The sequence below is a fragment of the Epinephelus moara genome, chromosome 11 (genome assembly GCF_006386435.1).
Source record: "Epinephelus moara isolate mb chromosome 11, YSFRI_EMoa_1.0, whole genome shotgun sequence".
Taxonomy (NCBI): Eukaryota; Metazoa; Chordata; class Actinopteri; order Perciformes; family Serranidae; genus Epinephelus; species Epinephelus moara.
This window is the reverse complement of record NC_065516.1, coordinates 2,549,418-2,570,685: the sequence shown is the minus strand read 5'-3', so window position 1 is coordinate 2,570,685 and position 21,268 is coordinate 2,549,418. Positions and strand designations below refer to the sequence as shown.

The 21,268-nt window shown below is 41.2% G+C and overlaps 1 protein-coding gene across 1 annotated transcript in view; it reads right to left on the bottom strand.

Moving 5' to 3' along the window:
• The window catches only part of LOC126397819 (sodium channel protein type 4 subunit alpha-like), a 365,246-nt gene that overhangs the window by 253,688 nt on the left and 90,290 nt on the right, over nucleotides 1-21,268 (bottom strand). Inside the window, exons 2-4 of the mRNA XM_050056785.1 lie at nucleotides 15,924-16,088; nucleotides 15,561-15,704; nucleotides 8,059-8,176 (exon numbers count right to left, since the gene is read on the bottom strand). Coding sequence (XP_049912742.1) covers nucleotides 8,059-8,176; nucleotides 15,561-15,704; nucleotides 15,924-16,046 — 385 coding nt within the window. The 5' untranslated portion in view covers nucleotides 16,047-16,088. The remainder of the gene's footprint in view (nucleotides 1-8,058; nucleotides 8,177-15,560; nucleotides 15,705-15,923; nucleotides 16,089-21,268) is intronic.

The following is a 21,268-nucleotide window of genomic DNA, read 5'->3' as shown; positions in this document are numbered from 1 at the left end:
AAAACTGTTTCCCCCCCGGCAATATTTTTGCAAGTGCACCGTTGCTGTGGCACCGCCCAGAACGATTGTGATTGGTTGAAAGAAATACAAGCAGCCGGGGCGTTTTTTTTCTCCAATCTTAAAGTGAGAGTCGGCCCAGCCAGACCTTTCTTTTCTTGAGAAAGGTCTGGTGAGCGAGACTAGCGTCCCTTAGATGAAATTATGTCCTTAACATAAAATGACGTAATTAAAGTATGGAAGCATTATATTATCTTTGTGTGATGCCACTCTGTTGTGCTGTGATTGATAGGTCTGTCCTTTTTTAAATACAAATACAGAAACGTCGGAAACTGTAATGTTAACAATTAAATTAGACATGTGTGGTAAAAGCCAGGCAAAATTAAGGCTATTTAGATGTGTCCAAGTCATGCCACCCCTGCATAAGTCAGGGCCCCCACTGTGACAAAGTGCTTTATATGATATAAATAAATAGTCTAGAGGAGTCAGATGTTTGACCTCCTCTTCCCTGAAATGTGTGAAATGGTTTTTACAGCTTGTTGGGAAGCAGGTGGGTGGAGTTTAGCAGAGGGGACAATAAGTGCCAGAAAGAGAATTAGACAGTCAATTTAGTGTACTTTTCTGTGATTTATGGCTCTTAGTCGCTGTGCATAAGAGCACCAAGTCAAATGTAAAATGGAAAAATGTCCTCGGTGTGATGTTGCCGATCGAGAAACTGAAGCTTTTATGACTTGTTCCCTCATTGTGAGTCTCTCTGGAGAGTGTCAGCTAAACGCCTGAAATGTAAATGTAGAAACGTCTCTCTTTTCTGCCATGTGTGTGTGTGTGTGTGTGTGTGTGTGTGTGTGTGTGTGTGCCGACTACATGCCGAAGTGATTTCACATGTTTTGTTTTTTTTTTAAATACCTTTCACTGATTTCCCATTAGGGCTAAATAAAGACGAAGTGAACTGAAAGGCTGTGCCAAGTTAGCATGTGTGTTTCTGCGCTCCCCTACGATGCCTGCCACATTCAATACAGCAAATTAATATGCCATTAACAGCCCCAAAGGAAGGAGGGGGCCCACTCCTGTCTAATCATCATATAATGGGGAGCAGTAACTTTTCCAAACTGTCAGAAGGCAGCGATACATGTTAAATATCACCTTCACCTGCCATGTTTCAGCACGCTACACGCGCTGAGGTGGGAGCAACCTCGCTCAGCTGTCAATCACAGCTATAAATGAATCATAATTATTGTAATTTGGCAGAAGGAACATACTCCCCGAGTGAAAGCGGCCCAAACTCCAGCTGAAAGTTGTTTGAGCTGCAGGGTAATTGTTGATTGAGTGCCGGCTGTAATGATGTTGCTGGAGCGCGGTGGCAGGCGGTGAGATAACACGGTTACCGATTGACAAACAACGCAAATGTCCCCCTGCCGCTGCCGCCGCAGAGCCATGAGCTAATTATGCCGTAATGATAGCCCTGCTGTTGTGGACCTCCCAGGCCACCGTACCGGTAATGTTGTTACACCTCCCACATCCACCACGGGATCTATTTTCTCTCTCAGAGCTTTTTTTGCTTCTTCCCTCTTTCCATATTTGTGTGTCTCCATCATTCTTCTTCTTCTCTTCTTTCTCACCTCCATCACTCACTCACTCTTTTTATCTAAGCTCACTCAAGACTGCAGTTAAATACTTTTATCATCCAAAATCAAAGCTAACCTCCTAATTTCTCTCAAGCCACCAGTCTAGTTGCTCCACAGCTTTTATTTTGAAAGAACAGCAGGAAGTAAATGTATCTGGATCAGCAGCACAAACACAGAGAACAAGGAACCAGGCAGGGGCGTAGCCATCATTTCAGAAGTGAGGGGGACAAATTGTTCAGAGGTCTATTGAGTGATTTATCATCCTGCAAAATGTGATGTGCAAAATTAGTCAAATATTTTTAAGCCTTCTCCCTGTGCTACCTATTGCAATACACATTTTAGAGTATAAAGAAGAGTATATAAGTACCCTACACAACCCTTCTTCAAAAAATTAGACTATCCCTTAAAGAATTATCTGCGACAAAGATGCCTGCAAGATACACAACAAGAAAGCTGAGGTTGCCACGGGTTACCATAGACTAATTATGCATCTCAAACCTGCATCGAGGCTCTCAGGAAGTGATCCGGTGATTACACTAACAAGATACAAACTACTGTTTATTCACACAAAAGTATGTTGAACAATAGCACACATATTGGGTAAGAAGTGCATAGTATGAGATGGATGCAGCCTTTGACTTGCACAAAAAGACTTACAAACTGCATTGGCTTAAAAAACAATACAACACTAATATGGTGCAAAGACTGTGGTAGCCAGGTGACAACACAATTTCATACAATGCTATTTAAAACGACCAGGTGTTCCCTCAAACACAGCAGCTCAGCTCCACCTCAGCAACACAAAGTCAGAGAATTACTGACAACATCAATTCAACAGCAGAGAAGCAACACGAGGAGACACAGCTAGTGGCAGACTGTAGTGCAGTCTGATGGATGAACGTGGTCCCTGAGCAATGCCTCATGGGACACAAAGTCAAATGTGTGTCCTCCAGAACAAAGGCCCAATGGGAAATGTAGTCAAACAGTGTTTTCTGTCAGAAACGACACTTGGTGTTAATAATGATCAACTGACAGAGAAAACACGCAACACACTTTGTTTTCTAGAAGTGTTTGTATGTGTGTGAGTGAATGAGTGTGTGTGTCCATCTCACACCATGGCTAGTCATTGTGGCGCCAGTGTGGTCAGGCATGAATCCAGAACACACTTGATCACTCACACGTTTATAAAAACACTCACACACATACTAAAACTCCACTTCACCATCACAAGTTGTACTCTAACGCAGCCCCCTACACACAGACACACACACTTGTTCTAATTTTTGTTTTGTCTCTTATTATAACACACACACACACACACACACACACACACACACACGTAGCACATCAGCAGCGCCACACCTCCACTCCGACCTCTTCACCCACTTATCCCCCTGACAACAATAGCGTGTCCGCCGGCTCGACATCTCTCAACACCAGCAGCCGCCTCCCGTTGTAAAAATAGATGAGTGTGAGGTGAGGGGATGGAGGGACGGAGGAGGAGAGGGAGGGAGGGGTGGCGAGGGCGGAGTAGGGGGCTGTTGAGTTTTGGGGGTGAGGTGGTATCTGTCATGTTGGCTTGGCGTCTGGAGCCCAAGGAGGACATTGGCATGGGATAGGGCGGGACCAAAGCCCTACAGCTGGAGCCTATTCCTTAACATCTGGAATCTTACATCACTCTGAGGCCTTAAAACACGATGATCTTCTGATATAACATGTTTTCTTTATGGTGAAAAGTCATTTTAAAATCATATTGGGTGCAAGGTTCAATTATCTGTGCTAAAAAAATAGAAAAAAGTTTGGACTCAGCCCAAACCACCATCCAAAAAGCACTTCATTCATTCATTTAAAGTGTGCTGAGGCCTTAATATTTTATATTTTAATAGTTTATTATCCCATTATACCTTGATTTATTATCAGAAACAACTATCTGCAGCTACAGCACAATTTCTCTCTTTCTGTTCTCTGATGTAAGTTTTATAAGACTGTGTTTGCCAATCATTTATTTTCAGATACCTTAACTATAAGCAGGGTAGGTTAAAGACATAGACTAAACCTCACCCATTGGTTTGTGGGCTTCCGTTTTGAGGCCTTGAGTTTGAGTTTGGCCGTTGCCATCTTGGTTTTTCAGAGCCAGAAGTGACCATTTTTGGACAAGACAGTAGAGCTGTGGAGGAGCAAGGGGGTGAAAAAACACTTTGCAAACAAGCTATAACTAAAGTGGCCCAGCCTTTAAATATGCATAATTTGGTCCAGTGTGATGGATTTAGGAGGATATATTGGCAGAAATGGAATATAGTTTAATAAGTCTGTTTTTTCTAGTGTATAATCACCTGAAAAAGAATCATCATGTTTTCACTGCCTTAGAATGAGTTGTTTATATCTTAATAGGGGGCAGGTCTTTGTCATTGGAGATCACCATGCTGGACCGCTATGTCTTCTACAGTAGCCCAGAACGGACAAATCAAACACTGGCTCAAGATGCGGGTTATTTACATTCATGTGTCGGCCATTGTAGTTAGAGGTCCCTCAGCGCTGAGCAGTATTAAGGAAAACACCAGCTTTCATTTTCCCAGGGCATCGTACCTGGTGGCAGACAGAACCGTATAAAGAAAGTGAGGCTTATAGGGGACCAGTCTAAATGCAGACAGTGTCATTATTCTATAGCAATTACATTTTGCAATCAACATTTGCTTCATAATAATAAGTTTAAGTAAAAACAACTTTCATCCAGAGTAAAGCCACTCTGAGTCCAAACCACAAGTTTCAGTTATCTAATCAAAATTTGTCAGGTGAAATATTTTTGGTAAAAAAGGTGTGTCCAATCTCAAAACAATACTTAAAAAATATTATATAGTCCACCAATTTTGAGGGTTTTTTCAAATTAATATTATTACTATGAATCGATGACATCATATACCCCTGAAAGGTAATTTAAATTTTTTTTTAGCTTAAACAAAATAGATTAAATCACATGAAAAATCACGCAAACCTTGATGAGGAGCTTGTAATCATTGCTTGTTCAAACCTTTGACACAGTGCTTTGGCTTCCTGAGTGTCTTAAGAAATAATTTTGGCCAAACAACCAATACTAATGGATTACACAAATCTAAGATTATTCCACCAGGTCTCAGTGGAATAACATCGGACCTACAGCTGTGTAAAGAACACAATAAACAGATGGATCTGATAGGCTTAGTGTGGCACTATAGGTTAAAGGTCAGGGGTCAGAGTGCAGCAAATAGCAGACCCCAAGATCCAGACAATTACTGTAACAATCTGTGTGTGAATAATCACCTGTGTGTGTGTGTGTGTGTGTGTGTGTGTGTGTGAGAGAGAGAGAGAGAGAGAGAGAGAGAAAGAGAGCAGAGACCACCTTGATGGGAAATATTTACTGGTCATGTTTATAGCTTGCCAGACAGCTCAAGATGATATCTGGCTCAGAAATACAACCCACAGAATGAGCCATCTGATTCACACACACACACACACACACACACACACACACACACACACACACACACACACACGCACACACACACGCACACACACAAATACACAGAGTCAGTTGACATGATTGGTAAATACACTGTCATTCTCTCATATGTGTGCCTGGGCAGCATCCAGCTGTAGGTCCCGGTGTAAACTCATCTCAGAGATGATTCAGGATACAAAGACATTCCTGACAATTTAATGCAGCCACACGGTGATTATACAGTAGTGCAATGTCACTAAGTAGGTATTGTATTTTACTTGAGTATGACCATTTTATGAAACTTTGTACTTCTACTCCCCTACATCTCAGTGGCAAATATACTTTTTACTGCACTACATTTGTCTGACAGCTTTAGTTACTTTTCAGACAGTGTCTCCTTCCTGTCCAGTGAAAACCATGTATCTCCAGATGTGTTGATGTTGAATGTTTGTGATAAACTTAAGGCTAAACTGTTCCTTTATGTGCTGTGAAAATTCTCCTACTTCCTATGCCAAATAAACTCTTTAGAAAACCCTCTCAGATTTCTGAAAACAAGCTTCAGCCTTGTCAAGCACATTGTTTAATGGAGATGATCAATAAAGGAAGAAAATATGTTAATTTTGCATTATTTTTTTCCACACAACCTTAGAAAAACGTCTTCATCTTTTGCTGCTTACCTTGTTTAGTGATGAAAAATTAACTACCTTAATCTACAACCCATTCTTAGTCAGTATATTAATTAACTTTGCCATTAAAGCAAAGATTCAGTGAGTACCATTAATGCAAATGGAGGCAATCAGAGTTAATTTAATGCACTTATATGTAATGGGTTGATTTACATTAATAAACCATTAATAATTGTGTAAAACTGCACAAAATGCATTAAAAAATTCTGTAATTACCAGAGCAGATATATATATCAGTCAATATAAATCAGACTAATTAAATCCATTATATTTCTTTGCTGTTTTAAGATTTGGCTGTTTTGTGAATAAGAGTATAATAAAGCTTTGCTTTGCAGTGAAACCATGTTAGCATCACTCAACATTGTATAAGCAAAACAGTTAGTGTAAAGCCTTTAATATAATTGAATATAAGCTAAACAGGTAATGTAAAGCCTTTAACTCAACATACAGTAGTAGGGTATAAGCTAAAGGGGTAAAGCCTTTCACCTAAGATGGTATACGTTAAACAGTTAGCACAAAGCCTGTCCCTCAACACCAAATAACCTAAACAATTAGGATAACATTTATCACTCAACATAGTAAAAGCTAAGAAGTTAGCATAAAGCCTATCAATCATGACTGTGTATGCTAACCTGTCAGCACAGAGCCCCTAAACTGTTTACATAAGAACATGCCCAGTATCAATACAACTTTAAACCCTATCACTGTCAAGCCACATCCATATACACACAGACATGTAAAGGGTGATTGTGTATAATCACACACACACACACACACACACACACACACACACACACACTCACAGAGCTACTACCTTGCTGAACAACTAATACTTGTAAAATTAAAAATTATAATTAAAAAGTAGATTATTATGTTTATTTCCCTAACTAAATTTTCAAAAGGGACACACACAGTGATTTAGTGTTGCACCGGGACGTTAAGACCCAAATAATAACAATAATAATAATAATAATAATAAAATATGGCTTCTACTAGCAATTATTTTCTTTTACATCTTTATTTTCTTGATTAATGGATTAAGCCGGTAAATCATTATTGTGAAGAATGCACTTAAAAAATATTAATCCAAATTGCTCCTTTCATTAAACCAGCAGTGCAAATCCCAAAGATATTCAGCCTACCCTCAGATATGATTAAAAAAAGATTCAAATTCTCATCTGGCCTGTGAGAAACCAAAACCAGCAACTGTTGGGGTTTTTTTGCAAGAAAAATTAATACAATGATTAACTGATTATCAATATAGTTCATTTTAATTTTTTTGTAGATCAACTAATTGATGAACAAATTAACTGTTAAAGCTCTAAAAGAAAGATATCCTGACATTTACTCCTTAGTATGGGTCAAATGACACAATTTACAATGAAAACAATGTTCAGAGAAACTTTAGTCAGAAAATCAACCATAAACAATAAAAGTTAAAGGGCCATGTCCTCGTCCGTGCTAACTATTATTATGAAACTGATTTTTATGTGCACAGCAGTGGTTAAAGTAGTGCTCGGATCCTTTACTTATACAAATACTATAGTCTAAAACTACCCTGCGTTAAAGTCCTAAATTCACAAAGTAAAAGTACAGAAGTATCATCAGCAAAATGTAACTAAATTTTCAAAAGTAAAAGAAGTCATTGTGCAAAATGTCTCCTTTTACAGTGTTGTATTATTATAGATAATTAAATTACTCTGTTTTTATCAACAATGAATACATGTAAGAACATTTTAATGTTGGAGTTCATCAATGTGTAGCCAGTTTTAGATACTTTGTATATCACTGGTTAGATTAGCAGTATAGTGCTGCATCATGTTTTTTTATGTATAACTAACTATAGGTATCAAACAAAAGTAGTGCAGTAGAAAGTATGATATTTCCCTCTGAGATGTAATAAAGTACAAGTATGAAGAGGCAGAAAGTTGGCATACTCAAGTAAAGTGCAAGTAACATAACATTTAAATGCAGTAAAAAACAACATAAACTGCTGCAAAGACTGAGGCAGTGAAGCTGTGACGAGGCCTCAGCTGCCTGCAGTGATGAACCACCCAGGCTGCGTCTATTTGTTTATATGATCACCCACATTGCCGTCAGGGTGGCCCGGCTGCTCACACACTGCGTCCTTCAACACACACTGAAGCCCTGCAGGCTGCTCTGCATCTGACCTCTGACCTCCCTGCAGTCATTCCCCCACAGTCAGCAACAGATCATAACACTGTCAAGACGTGACGCGGAGTACATACAGTAGCGGCAGCAGTGTAAGGATATGAGTGGACCAGGATCTTGATGGCGATTCTGCGGATGGGGTGGAAAGGGCTGAAGATGTAGAGAGCTGATGTGGCACTGAAACGGAAGATGGCCTTCCCTTTGTTCAGGACTATGAAGGTCTGCAAGAGAGGCAGAAAAATACATTCAGTATGGAGACGAATCCAACGCCTGATTTTTTATTTTCTCAAGCAACGCTGCCATTTCACAGTAGCAGAATGAAATTGATCACATTTACACTGACAGAGAAAGCAGAGATGTTTGTGCTAATTAGGACACAGGCTTTAGGGAAAATAACATTAATTACCACTTCTGTCCAGTATCCACAGTGTTGATTTATTGTATTTTATTTAACCTTTAGAACAGGTCCCATTGAAATTAAAAATTTCTTTTTCAAGGGAGTCCTGGCCAAGATAGGTAGCAGCACAAGATAATAAAAACAAGTCATTGTTAACAGAAACCAAATAGAAGAATAGACAATACTACAATTTATAATATCCAAAGGAACAAAGTGCAGTCAAGCCACGCCTCCAAATTATCAGTTTAAGCATCAACACCCTAACAATTCTGTTTCCATGTCTCTCAAAATGGATTTCAAAGGATTCAAACTAAAAATCTGAAACATGCAATACTTAAATGTGGAATTTTCAGCCACAAAAATAGACTATAAAGTAACTGATGCACCATGACGTCTCCCATTGGCTTGTGAACTACCATTTTTAACAGACCCTCAGGAACGCTGCTTTACCTTGCAGCCAGTTTTTCCCAGTGATTGCTTGCAGTACTGCAGCAAAAAGAGATATCTGTAAAACTGTTGACAGGACACCTTGAACTGCAAACAAGCTCAATTATGAATCGTTCTATTCTAAAATTTTGATCCATTATGGTTTTATATTTGTAAAACTTTGCTCAAGCTGTGAAAAGGAACCCGGAAGCTAGAAAACTTTTTGGCATATGCGCCAAGTGAGCAACTTCATTGGAATGAATCTGCGCCACTTTGGGGTCTGATATCTAGGTATTATTAAAATCTATGGTTTTGAAGCGTCAAGTTTGGCATTTGATTTTTGGAGCCAGAAGTGGCCATATTTGGAGGATGGGGTGGAGCTAACCTTAATGCTAACTGCTACCTTGGTTAGCACGGTGCATTTACAGCTATGTTTTAGGGGTGTCCCTGACTAAGAATTTTCATAGTCGAATCTGATTTGACAGATTTTTCCTTTAGCCGACTAATCGTCGAATCATGTTGTTTTCCCCCTCACTGATTAATGAGCTCATTTGCGTCAGTTTCCACTCCAGAGAAAAGAGCTAAAACACCCAAATAAACAAATTTAATTCTTCAGTTTGCATAATAAGATAATAATAATAAAGGTTAAAGGGTTATCATTTTATCTTTATTCCTTTCACTTCATCAAGGTATGATGCTCTAGATGAGCGCTGCAGCCGCATCCATGTCTTTAACAGGAGTCGTTTCTGACTCCTCAGAACTTGCCATTTCATTCACAAATAAACATCCAAAAACATCATCAAAGGGTTTAGAAACAGTTTTCCTTCTTTCTGACTTCAAGTTACTTCATTAATCAACTCTCAGTTGTTTGGCCACGTCGGAAAAAAAGTATCCAAATAAATAATCAGAGTCTATCAAGAAAACAATCAGCGGTGAAATTCATTTCAAGACACTTCAGGTAAACGAAAAATCCTTCAAAAAAGTTTGATTTGAGAGCACATACCTCCTCCGAAGTGTTTGTTTATGCGCTCAGTCCCAGCGTCAAGAGGGGGCGTCACGCGGACTGTCCCGCCCCCTCAGTCAAAACGTAGTATTTTCATTTTTTTTAAATTATTATTTATTTATTTTTTCATTTTTTTCAGTCTATGATGTGTTCATAACAACCGAGAACTCGGAAAAACTCCACTGACTTGTTAAAACCAAAATGAACAGTTGTGCAAATCCAAATTCCGAGTTTCCAGTTGTCCTTGAATCCATCACACAGTTTACGTTACGTCGTCAGTGCATCATCCCGCCGCAAGGAGAAAAACAAAAACAAACGAGGAACAACAGATTTTCAAGCGCAAGCTAGCAGCTATATTTTCATTCAGGATGGACATTCTGAATTCTGAATGGCTGAAAAAGCCAGAAACTACACCGTCGGCATCCCTGCAGCCTGGCAGCAGCAGCAGGAGCGCCGGAGAAGCTGAGGAGCACCTGCCGAGGCCAAGTATGTCGGAGCAGCGGGAACTTCAGCCGAGTAGCGAGGAGAGTGAACCGCCCGCGCCGCCGCCCATAGCCTCTGAGCCGAGTTCACTGGGAGCGGAGAGCCTGTCATCGCACTTGCAGCAGCAGTGTGGTTTACCAGAGGACCTCGGAGTTGACAAGCCAGTTCAAGTTCGTCTCAAGCAGTTTCCAAAGAAACAACAGCATAATAATGACTGTAAACGGTGGTTTTCGGCTAATTGGTACAACGAGAGAGACTGGCTTGAATATTCGCATCAATGGAAGGAGATGCTGTTAAGGAGGTTCCACTCGTTAGGAAAGAGGAGACTGCAACTCTACTGAAGGTAAGAGCTGGTTATTTTATCATTTGTATTGTTGCTGTTTGTGTTTGTTAGCAATGTAGTCATTTTCCATTTTTTATTAACAGAAATTAGGCTGATGTTTGTATCAAACACAGCTATATATCATGAATTACTAGAAAACAAAACATTCTATGTTAAATCAAGATGTTCAGCAGCAGTGAGCACCCCCATATAGTCAGAATGGTACAGTCTTGTTTCATAACCACATTTTGCGATGATTCCACAGCGGGACTGGCAGTCGAATCAGACTTCTCTGAATCGAATCACCAAATCATCGACTATTCAGGGTCACCCCTACTATGTTTAACTGAAATAATGCTCATGCTATTTTTCACTAGTGAAAAACAGACTTAAATCCATTAAAATAAAATGTATTTACCGGAACAACGGAACATCTGACTCCTAAGAGGGTCTTTTAGTACAACCAAACACTGAACAAGTCATTTTAGGCGACCAAAACATAGCAATTAACTTTCACTGAACTGAAAACACATTGAAATAGTGACAGTTAAAGTCACACCTATACTCTGTGATTTTGGGGTTATGCCATGGTTACGTTACCTAACCAACATTGTCACTATGTGTAGCGACTTGTCAATGATGGCACCCACCTATAACTCAAACTCAACACTTTAAACCTAAATGGGTGAGTTATTTAAAAAAAAATCACCCCCGCCACACAGTTATCATGAATAGGGAAATTAGCTAAAGAGGCAAAAACTGGTTTTTGTACCAGGCTGTAAATGTAAACATGTAAACATGTTTATTTCTGCTGTAAAGTTGGGCATTTTAGCATGGGGTACATGGGGACTGACTCCTTCTTGGAGCCAGCCTCAAGTGGCCTTTAGAGGAACTGCAGTTTTTGGCACATCTCCGTTGGCTTCATTTTTGAGCCAGGAGGTTGCCACTTGGCCAGGAAATGCAATATCAAGCCAGCAAGAGATCAGCACTTCACCATCAGCTCCTTTTAGGCAGACCAGCCCATTCATGGTCGAGTTTTTTGTTGGTGGGCCACTAAGAATGAATCGTTTGAAACATTCATAGCAGCTGTTGGACTAACAGATGCTAGCTAGAGCCATCCACAACCAACTGTCATGCGTCGGTGGATTCTTGCCGCCTCAGTCCACCATTAGGTCTCACACCTGCGGGCCTGGGTTGCCTCTGCAAGTTTGGGGCACTGGAGGATGAGCTAATAAAGGACCAGCTGGCTGAGCGCACTAATATCCTGACAATCAGAAAGAAACTACTGCCGTCCCTGATGACCTAAGTCTGGCAAAGCTTGTGTGGAAATAACATCTTACATCGAGTCTACAGCCATATCAGCATCTCAGCTCCACCTCCTCACCCTTTCAGTCTATGCTAATGATGGACTGTGGGACCCCAGGGTGTTCAGCCCTGAGGTGAACTTTGCCAGACGCCAGGGCACAGCAGCAGATGAGGAGTAGCCTGACCTGCCCTGCTTAAGGACACTGTACCACAATAATAATATAATTAATGTTGGTGTTATTGTTTAGTTTCAGAAAAAAAATCTAAAACCCTGCCATGACCCTTAACCCTTTAAAACCCAGAGAAAGTTTGTTAAATTGTTTAATTAGCATAACAGAACATGAACACAGGCTCAGAGGTGCTGAGTGTGTTTTGTTTGTTCCTGCATGCCAACCAACACACACATCATGGATATGTGTGTGTCCTAGATGCTTGGTTAAAACCCAGAGGAAACACACCTGAGCTTAAGAGAAAGCAAAGAGAAAAAGGAAACACGGGGGAGAGAGATGGAAAGAAAAAGGGTGAAGAAATTCCCTCAGGAGTAAAGTCACCATAGAGAAAGACAGAAACAGAATTGCAGTGAGAGGAGACGAAGGGTGTTTTCAAACCTTCCATTTATTCGCTCTGGTTCTGAATCAGTGGATGAGTTGGTAAACTTGTTACTTTTTCCTTTTGCTTTGGTTTCTTTTGTCTGGGGGGCAGGAACGAGGAAGTAAACACAAGTAGAAAAACCTGTATGTACTGCTGCCCCACAGTTATTTTATTTAACAGGGCACTCTTCAGCAGGCCGGTCTAATTCTCTCACCTCCAGCTGCTTTCAACACTTCACTGTTTTTATGTGTTGTATGTAGAAGCTGAGACATGTAGTCATCTGCCTAAACATCAAGAAGGCAATGCACTTCTTTGCGAGTCCAGTTTTCAGGTCCAGATTTCTCTCAACCACATCCCAGCATGCAAAGCACAATTTGGGAGATTAAGTTCAAACTCTCATAGTATGTTTTTTGGTTGAATCAAGCTTGGATCAACACAAACAAACCACCACACAATAAGTTTGTGACCAGACCAACACCACTTCCACTAAAGCAGGGGTTCTAAAAGATTTGATGACTAGGTGCCTATTTAAGTCATTTTAAGTCATGATTGAGGGCCGCAGAGGTTAAGGACACATGATGTCGGCCACTTTGACAAAGTTGACCCCCAGTATGTCTCTCTACTTCACTTAGCAATTTCATGAGATACCACAAAGCTACTCTGAGTTACAGCTTCACTACTTTTCACAAAATTTGACTGGCAGTTGTCGGAGGATTTGTGATTGTTCTCATAATGGCATTTAACATCAGGTTACTGAAGCACCAAAATCACCTGACTGCAGAAGAGGCAAATTACTTAAAACTGTCCCTCGAGGTCTGACAAAGTAAGAGTTGATCCATTTTTCCTGAAACCTCCATTGCTTCTCAGTAGTGATGTCAACAGTTAACTGTTAAATGGCTAATCAGTTAACCACCAGGAATAATTGTGTAGTTACGCATGTTAGTCTATATGTTAATTTTGATACTCTCCAGTAACTCCACTGCGCACAACCAGGGTCTTGTAGAAGACAGACAGCTGGCTGAAATATGCTGAAATACAGTGCCTACTGTCAACCCTACGGTCTCCGCTGGTTGGACAGCCTTGGCCACTCTGGACTGCACCCCAAAAAGGTCAGGTGGGAGCTAGCTGGCAGTGCTGGTCATTCAGCTATTACTGCTAATAACCCTGTCCTGACCCAACAGCTGTGCTGTGGAAAAATTGTGCCTGACCCCCGGTCTCCCCCCAAGATGCCTTAGTGAATAAGCATCTCAATATGTTTTTTTCTAGCTGGGGTAGGCCTACGGTGTTATTTAGCTTAGTACGCTGACGCTATGCTAGCTTTCTGTGCACTGTGGTGCACACGGGGGATATAATGGGGTGGCGAAATGTGACGTTTAAATGGGCCTCAGACAATAGTGAAACACAGATATATTTTTAACCAAATAAAAACTTGAGATGACTTTCAGTCAAGGTGCATTGTTGCAAGTAGCAGACACACAAAAGGCCATGACAAGGTAACTGTCTTAAACACTTGAGCAACACTTAAACAGCGATTAGGCGATGTTGCGTTGTCGCTTGCAGTGTGAACACGTCATTACTCACCAGGGCCACCATGTTTCTGCAGCAACATCATCCCAACAGCAGGACAGCAGGACAGCATTACCATGGTAATTGCGTCACCACTAGTTAGCTCCCACCCAACACGGCTGGTGCGCTGTGCAGAGTAGCCAAGGCTAATGTTAGCTAACCACTGGACAGTGAAGGGTGGGCAGTGAGCACTATGTTTCCAAATGTTAACGTGGCTAGCCGGCTGTCTGTCAGCAAAGCCAACAGAAAATAAAATAGGGGAATCCAAGGCACTCTTCTTTAAATGTATAGAAAGCCTTTATTTAAAAAATGGCTGTTTCTTTTAGAAAAGGTTAAAACGTGATGAAAGTGGGTTACAGCCCACGCGTTTCGGCACAAAAGAATTCTTCAGGGTGGTTCTTCTTGGTTTTTTTGACGTCAACATTCCCACCAAAGAGCACCTTCGTCACAAGATTAGATGAACCTTCTGAGTACTCTGGACTTTCTTTCTGACAGAAAATAAAATTGAATGCAATACTTTTAAATCACTGAACATTAGAATTTCACCACCTCTAAATGGATAGCGCCTCCTAATGCAATGCTACTGCTATGTGGACTGAGAGAAAAGGCCTCCTGTATTTACATCATTTTGTGTGTTTTTTTCTAAAAAAAATTAGCCGTCTAGTTATGCCTTAAAAGATGTCGAGCTATCAAAGCAAAACTAACCAAAATTGACATCCTTACCCCTCAACCATGTTCTCCATCTCACTTCCATATTCAAGTTGTCCATCATAACCGCTAACTTTAGCTAACGGCATTGGCTCTGATAATAACCTCATTACCATACCACTGGCAAAGTGCCACTAGTTGCCATTCAACTAGCAGCTTTCTACAAGTTGTCATTCCTAACCTGACAGATGCTTGTTAAGGGGGTGCAGTTTGACAAGCTGAGTGGTTTACTAAACATATAGATATTTTAAATAAAAGTACTGAAATGGATTATTCGGATATACATGCATTTTATGTCACATTAGGGGCCACACAAAATGTTTGTGAGGGCAGCCATTGCCCAGTGGGCCTTTCTTTGAGAAACAGTGCTCTAAAGGGTCTCAGTGTGGCTGTTTTGGTCCACACTTAAATACAATCTCTGTGTTAAGATCTGCTATCATCATTCCATGGTCGAAAACTAAAATTCCGCAGGGCTATACTACACAGGTTTGAAGCCACCCTGAAACAGGAAAGAGACTGAGTGTGACAGACATGATCACATGGACCAGGTGTAAACAAGGTCTGAGAGTTTAAAAAGGAGGACATACTGTGAGCGAGGGGACACACTTACTCGGCCACCTCCCCTCTGGTAGCCAGTGAAGTAGGCTAACAGAGAGTCAATTTGTCTTCCAGGGATTCTCCAACAGGAGAGACGGGGTATTTCTAAACACCTTCACCCACAAACATACACAGTAACACACACAGAAACCTACACACACACACACACACACACACACACACAAACACAGTCTCTGGGTCACCTACCCTCTTGTCTTTGAAGTAGTACTGGTCGATGTCCTCCAGGGGAACGCCCACCAGATGAGACGGGATGTCGGCGAAGATGCGCGGCAGCTGTTTTCCTGCCTCCAGGTCGGGCCGGGGCCGGGGGAGCTCCACGTCGCCCAGGTCCTGACACACACACACACACACACACACACATACATACATACACAACATCACCACCTCCGAAACACACCTCACATCTGCCTGCTGAAGCTGCCTCACATGTTCAGATTTAACCTCCAATATTTCATCCTCTGGTTTCTGTTTTATCTTGTTTTGATAATAATAACATTAATAATGCTTCCTGGTTGTGTTTGTCAGGTGTGTGTGTGTGTGTGTGTATACCTCCTGGTATTGTTTGTTGCGTCGGGCCCGCTCCTGGGCAATGCGCTGCTCGATGCCCGCCAGGGAGTCCGGCGTGAAGCGCTGAAAGCTCTCTGGTCCCATTGGAAACACACAGCCAGCCATCTTCTCATCCTGATCCTGCTGCTGACTGGCCCAGTATACCAGCTGCAGACACAGAGAGAGGAAAGTTCAATGCATAACTAATAATCTATCATGATAAACAACAAGAATCCACTCATAATCCCTTAAAGATATAATAATATGTAATGTTTCAGTCAACCAACTTTCCCTCCAGCTTTACAGTTTCCTTCTACTTCAGTGAGTGGTTTTCTAAATTAGAAGAGGGACCAAGTGTGTGCACATCCAGGCAAAAATACTCAGGCGCAAGACAAAAAAATGTTTCACTGCAGTGCACAAATGAACTCTCTGCACACTGCAGGATCCAAATAAATAGTTTATTTCTCTTTTTAAGGCAAAGTTTCAATCAACAAGGAAGTCACCTGAGAAGGATCTTGTAGATTGAAAGGTCATAAACAGAGAAAAAGAGAAATAAACTGTTCATTCGGAGTCTACAGTGTGAAAAGACTCTCTTTGTACACTGGTTTCCTACATTACTCAGTGTCTTTCAACAACACTGCCACCAAACTCCAATAGAGTGGTGCAGGATGAGACCTAAAGCCCGGAAAAATCGGTTTACTCATCTTGAAGTCAGTGGGTTTTTGGTGAGATGCATGAAGTAAGTTCTGTGGTTAACACAAGCTAAAGAAACCTGTTTCAACATGAAAAAAATGTTTTGTTCTTTGAGAAAAGGTTGCTGACAAGTGGTAAAATGAGACTACAGAGCATCATCAAGCCGAACATGACTTATAGGACCTTGTTGTGGTGGCAACGTTGAAGTCATGCAAAGGTAGTGTAGTTGGTTAATAGGCTAACGTTAACTTTTTTACCTCTGGTGACTGCAGTCACACTTCAAAACATATGCGTTCATTGTTGAAGATTATCTTGCTGAACAAAACGTTTGTTTGCTACAAAGCTTATTTTCTGCAAAAATCCAAAACTGAGGGAACCAGGGTGACGCTAACTTTCACGTCAGCCAACAGAAAAATTTCATTCCTGGTGCAGTCTATGGCAGAGCGTACATATTTATTACATTACAATTCATAATTAATCTGGAAAGTAAACAAGGTACACACTTACATTTTTTCAATGATTAAAATATGTACTTGGCATGTAAATAAGGTGCATTGAAAAGGAATCAAACTGAAGCTTGTTTATCGAAAAAAAACTAAAAACCCTACAGAGATAGGGGCTAAGCCTCCGATATTTATGTCATGTTTATTTGTATCGCTATGTCAGTCCAAAATCGTGTTCACATCTTGGCAGCGCCCCTTAAAACAAACCTCTGTTCCATTTCCTAGGCTGCAGCCCAGGTGTGTTTAATTTCCACTGACCTGCTAAATATAATACCTGTCAATGATTTCACGTGTTGGTTACAGATCAGTGAAAATTAAGCCAACCTGGGTTGCAGCCCAGAAAATGGAATACAGCCTATGACTTTGTGTGACGCACATATTATGCGACTTATAGATCAGGAGGACGTGATTATAATCTTATAATCAGCTTGATCAGTACACTCACATGCCAGCATCGCCTATTATGTTTACACTTGGCTGCTCTCGGCTCACAGATTTACGAATGCCACTGAGTCTCTATATCTCTACTTGTGTAGTTATGTTTCCATTTTTTTAAAAATCAAATGCATCTTTCCATTAACTACATTTATGTGGAAACATTCAAGAGGACGTGATAGGATGACACAATAAAGGAAGCATTTCTGATACATTGGAACACTTTATCACTGCTTCTTATTTGTATTTATCTTTCTTTATGAATGAATTGATCTCTTCTGATCAACATGGAGTCTTTAAAAATCAATATGGTAACAGAGGCCCCTTTTCCACAGGACAAAAACCCCAATAACACTAACTAACATCTGGCTTTTGTATTTAGATTGAAGGGTTACAATTGGCATTCATTCCTGGGGTTAATGACTCTGCAGCAGTCACACCATTTTATCGGCTCCAGCTCCAGTCTGCTTCAATAGGCAGTAATGTAAATACAACACCCAGGTGGATGCACCTCATTTTTGTCCCCTTTCAGGCAAGATGCAATGACACATCACCACCAAATACCATCCATCTCAGTCCAAGCAGTACTTGAACATAGTTCAAAATTAGTCTGCACCAAATTTTAAAGAGAGGCTGGATAAAACCCCTTTACCATCAAAATTATCACATGTATGCAGGTATTTGAAATGTGGGAATGCCCCGATTAAAATAGGCAATAGATTGCTTTCTCATTGCTAGTCTCGCCACCAGACAATCAGAGATCTCCGCCTTCTGATAGTCTGGGGACACTCCTTTCCAAAGTGTGTTTAACACACCGGCGAAAGTGGCCGGCAACAAAGCAACGCCTCTTGCATTTTTTAAAAGGACACGCCCTCCCGGAAATGTGTGCTCCCCCTTTTCTCGTCTGCAAGGAAACAAACACACAGAGAGCTTGAAAATGGATGCCGAGAGATTTAACTCCGTTTTATCAAACGTGTTCTCAGTCCACAAGATTGTGGAAATGAAGGACTTACAGCGACTTGAGCCATTTTGTACCGCTACACATGTTTCTAGTGGAACTATGTTTACGAGCACAAGAGTTCAGCGAGCCACCGAAGGACCGCCCTGCGGATTTACTATTGGTTCTGCAACGTAGGGAGTTTTTTTAAACTCTGAAATTGTATCCGCCCATCTAAACACAAAATTAGGGAGAAAGACATCAGTCTTTAGTTAAGCAAAGCATCTAAAGACTGACTTGTGAGTTTATCTCATTGCCAGCAGACCAGAGCCATGTACACAACGCTGCAGCAGACGAGTATGCCTTTCTGTTTTTTTTTTCTTTTTCTCTTTTTATACCCGTGTCTCACATTCGAAGTCGGGAAAACAGGTTAGTAATCAGCAGAAAGATGTAATGTAAAAACTCAGTGCAGACTAAATTTGGGTCGATGTTTTAGTGCTGCTCAGGCAGAGACTAATGGTATTTTGTGGCGGCACAACATTGCATCTCACTGGTAAAGGGACTAAAATTAGCGTGTCAATCCAAGTGTTGTTTTTCCATCACTGCTGATCAGAGCTGGAGCCAATGAAGACCTGTGACTACTGTAGACTTATTTGTCCTGTGTGTGAATGCCAATTTTAGCCTTTCCCATTAAATACAAAAGCCAGGTTTTAGCAGGTGTTAGTGTTTTGCACAGTGGGAGAGGTTTAAGTAATAAATCTCAAATGAAATAACCACAGTAAAAATTTCACTGGACTCCATGCTGCGTATTACTGTTTACCAACCTGTTTTCTGGCGTGCTCATGATGCCTCCAGTAAAGAAAAAACAACAACATAAGCATCTCGGCTTTAGTCTGGCAATGGCAAAGGAGTCTGTTGCCAATCTTTAGCGGGTTGTCCGGTGTTTAAAAAAACCTGTCTAGAGGCACCAATTTTGGTGTTAAAAAAGTAAGAGAGAGGGGCGAGGTTTCAGTGAGGCCCCCCCCCCATATAGACTCAAACCAGGGACATAGTGTTAAAGACAGGGGTCCCTGTAGGGAGGCCAACATACTGTAGCTGATATTAATAGAGAAAGACACACACAGAAAGGTGGTCACTGATATTGTGTTGCTATATCCATGTATACAGTCAGATGATTATGGGATGTCCAGGTAATGAAGTGCAGGCCGATAATAGTGTCTCATTAACACTAAGAAACGGGGCGATTGAGTATAAAGTTACACTGAGAGAGTCAGAGAGATTGATTATAGGATTACACGGAGACTTCGTAGAGAGCAAGACTGACAAAGTGTGAGTGTAACAGGTCTGCGTCTGTGTGTGTGTGTGTGTGTGTGTGTGTGTGTGTCCAGACCATCTGCCTTGGATCCTAATTGAATGATTAGACAGGCCTCGTTTTTCAACCCTTCATGCATTTATTCTTCACAGCTCCCAAATCTGATTTCTGAAGTGTGTGTTTGTGTGTGAGTGTGTGTGTATGTTTGTGTGTCCACATCAAAGGAAAATCCAGCTCTGTTTTCCATCCTTATCAAAAGCTGTCATCCACTCAGTCCCTCTCTCTCTCTCTCTCTCTCTCTCTCTCTCTCTCACTCACACACACACACACACACACACACACACACACACACATGTATGTCAAGTACAGTAGCTCCTGATGGGCTGTTCAGTCCTGGTTTCCATTCTGCTCCAACACTCGGTCACGTACACACTTTGGTTGGACCTCTATACTTTGTCAGGACTTCCACTGACATCAGGCATTCCCAAAGTCGTCAGAGAGATCTGACGGCGGGCAAAAACAAATTTCTTCTACGCAGAATTCACTTCAATTTATGTTCTTATTCTTTTAATTAACTGAGACTTTCCTCTCAAGACATATGTTTATGCTCAGGTAAATGTTAAGGCTTTTAAACAGCTGTGGGAATCATGTCCGTCAGGTTCAAAGGAGAAAGTCAGGTGATGTTATAGAAAGGTCCACAGAGAGAGGAGGTCAAGGTGGACATCAGACAGTGACGCAGGACATCCAGCTCCCTTCTCTACTTCCTTCTTTATTTCACTACCTTGTCCTTTCCTTCTTAACCTCCTCTTTGACTACCATATCTCCTGTATTACCTACCCCCCCTTCACTCCCCTACCTCTTCATCTCCTTCCTTCTTTAATACATTCACCTTTCCTTCTTCACCCTCTCTTTTCCTTCGCTACCCCCGCCTTTCTTTCTCATCCTCCTTTTGATTGCCATACCTCCTAACTGTCCCAGCCCTTTCCTCTCCTACCCGTTTCTCTCCTTCCCTTTTCTATCCTTTTCTTTCCTTTCCTACTTTGTCTTTCCCTGTCAGCCTCATTGTCTTCTTCCCTGCCCCCACTTCCCTTTACTCTGTCTCCTTTCCTTTTACTTCCTACTCCATTTCCCTATGTTCTCCATATCTTCTCTACCTCCGCCTCTCCTCACCTACCTCCTCCTTTCCTTAACCATCTTCTCCTTTCCTTACTTATCACTCATACTTATCTCCCCCTTTCCTCCTGTCTCGTCATCTCCATCCCTTTTCTCTTTTCTTTTTCCTTTCCTGCTTTTTCTTACCTTGTCAGCTTCCACATTTTCTTGTTTACCTCCTTGTTTCCATCCCTATCCCCACTTTCCTTCTCTACTTCTTTATTTTCCTACCTTCATCATTCCGTCTTTACTTCCTTTTCACCCCAACCTCCCACTTTTCTCACCTACCTTCTCCTCTCCTTTCTACCTCCTCCTT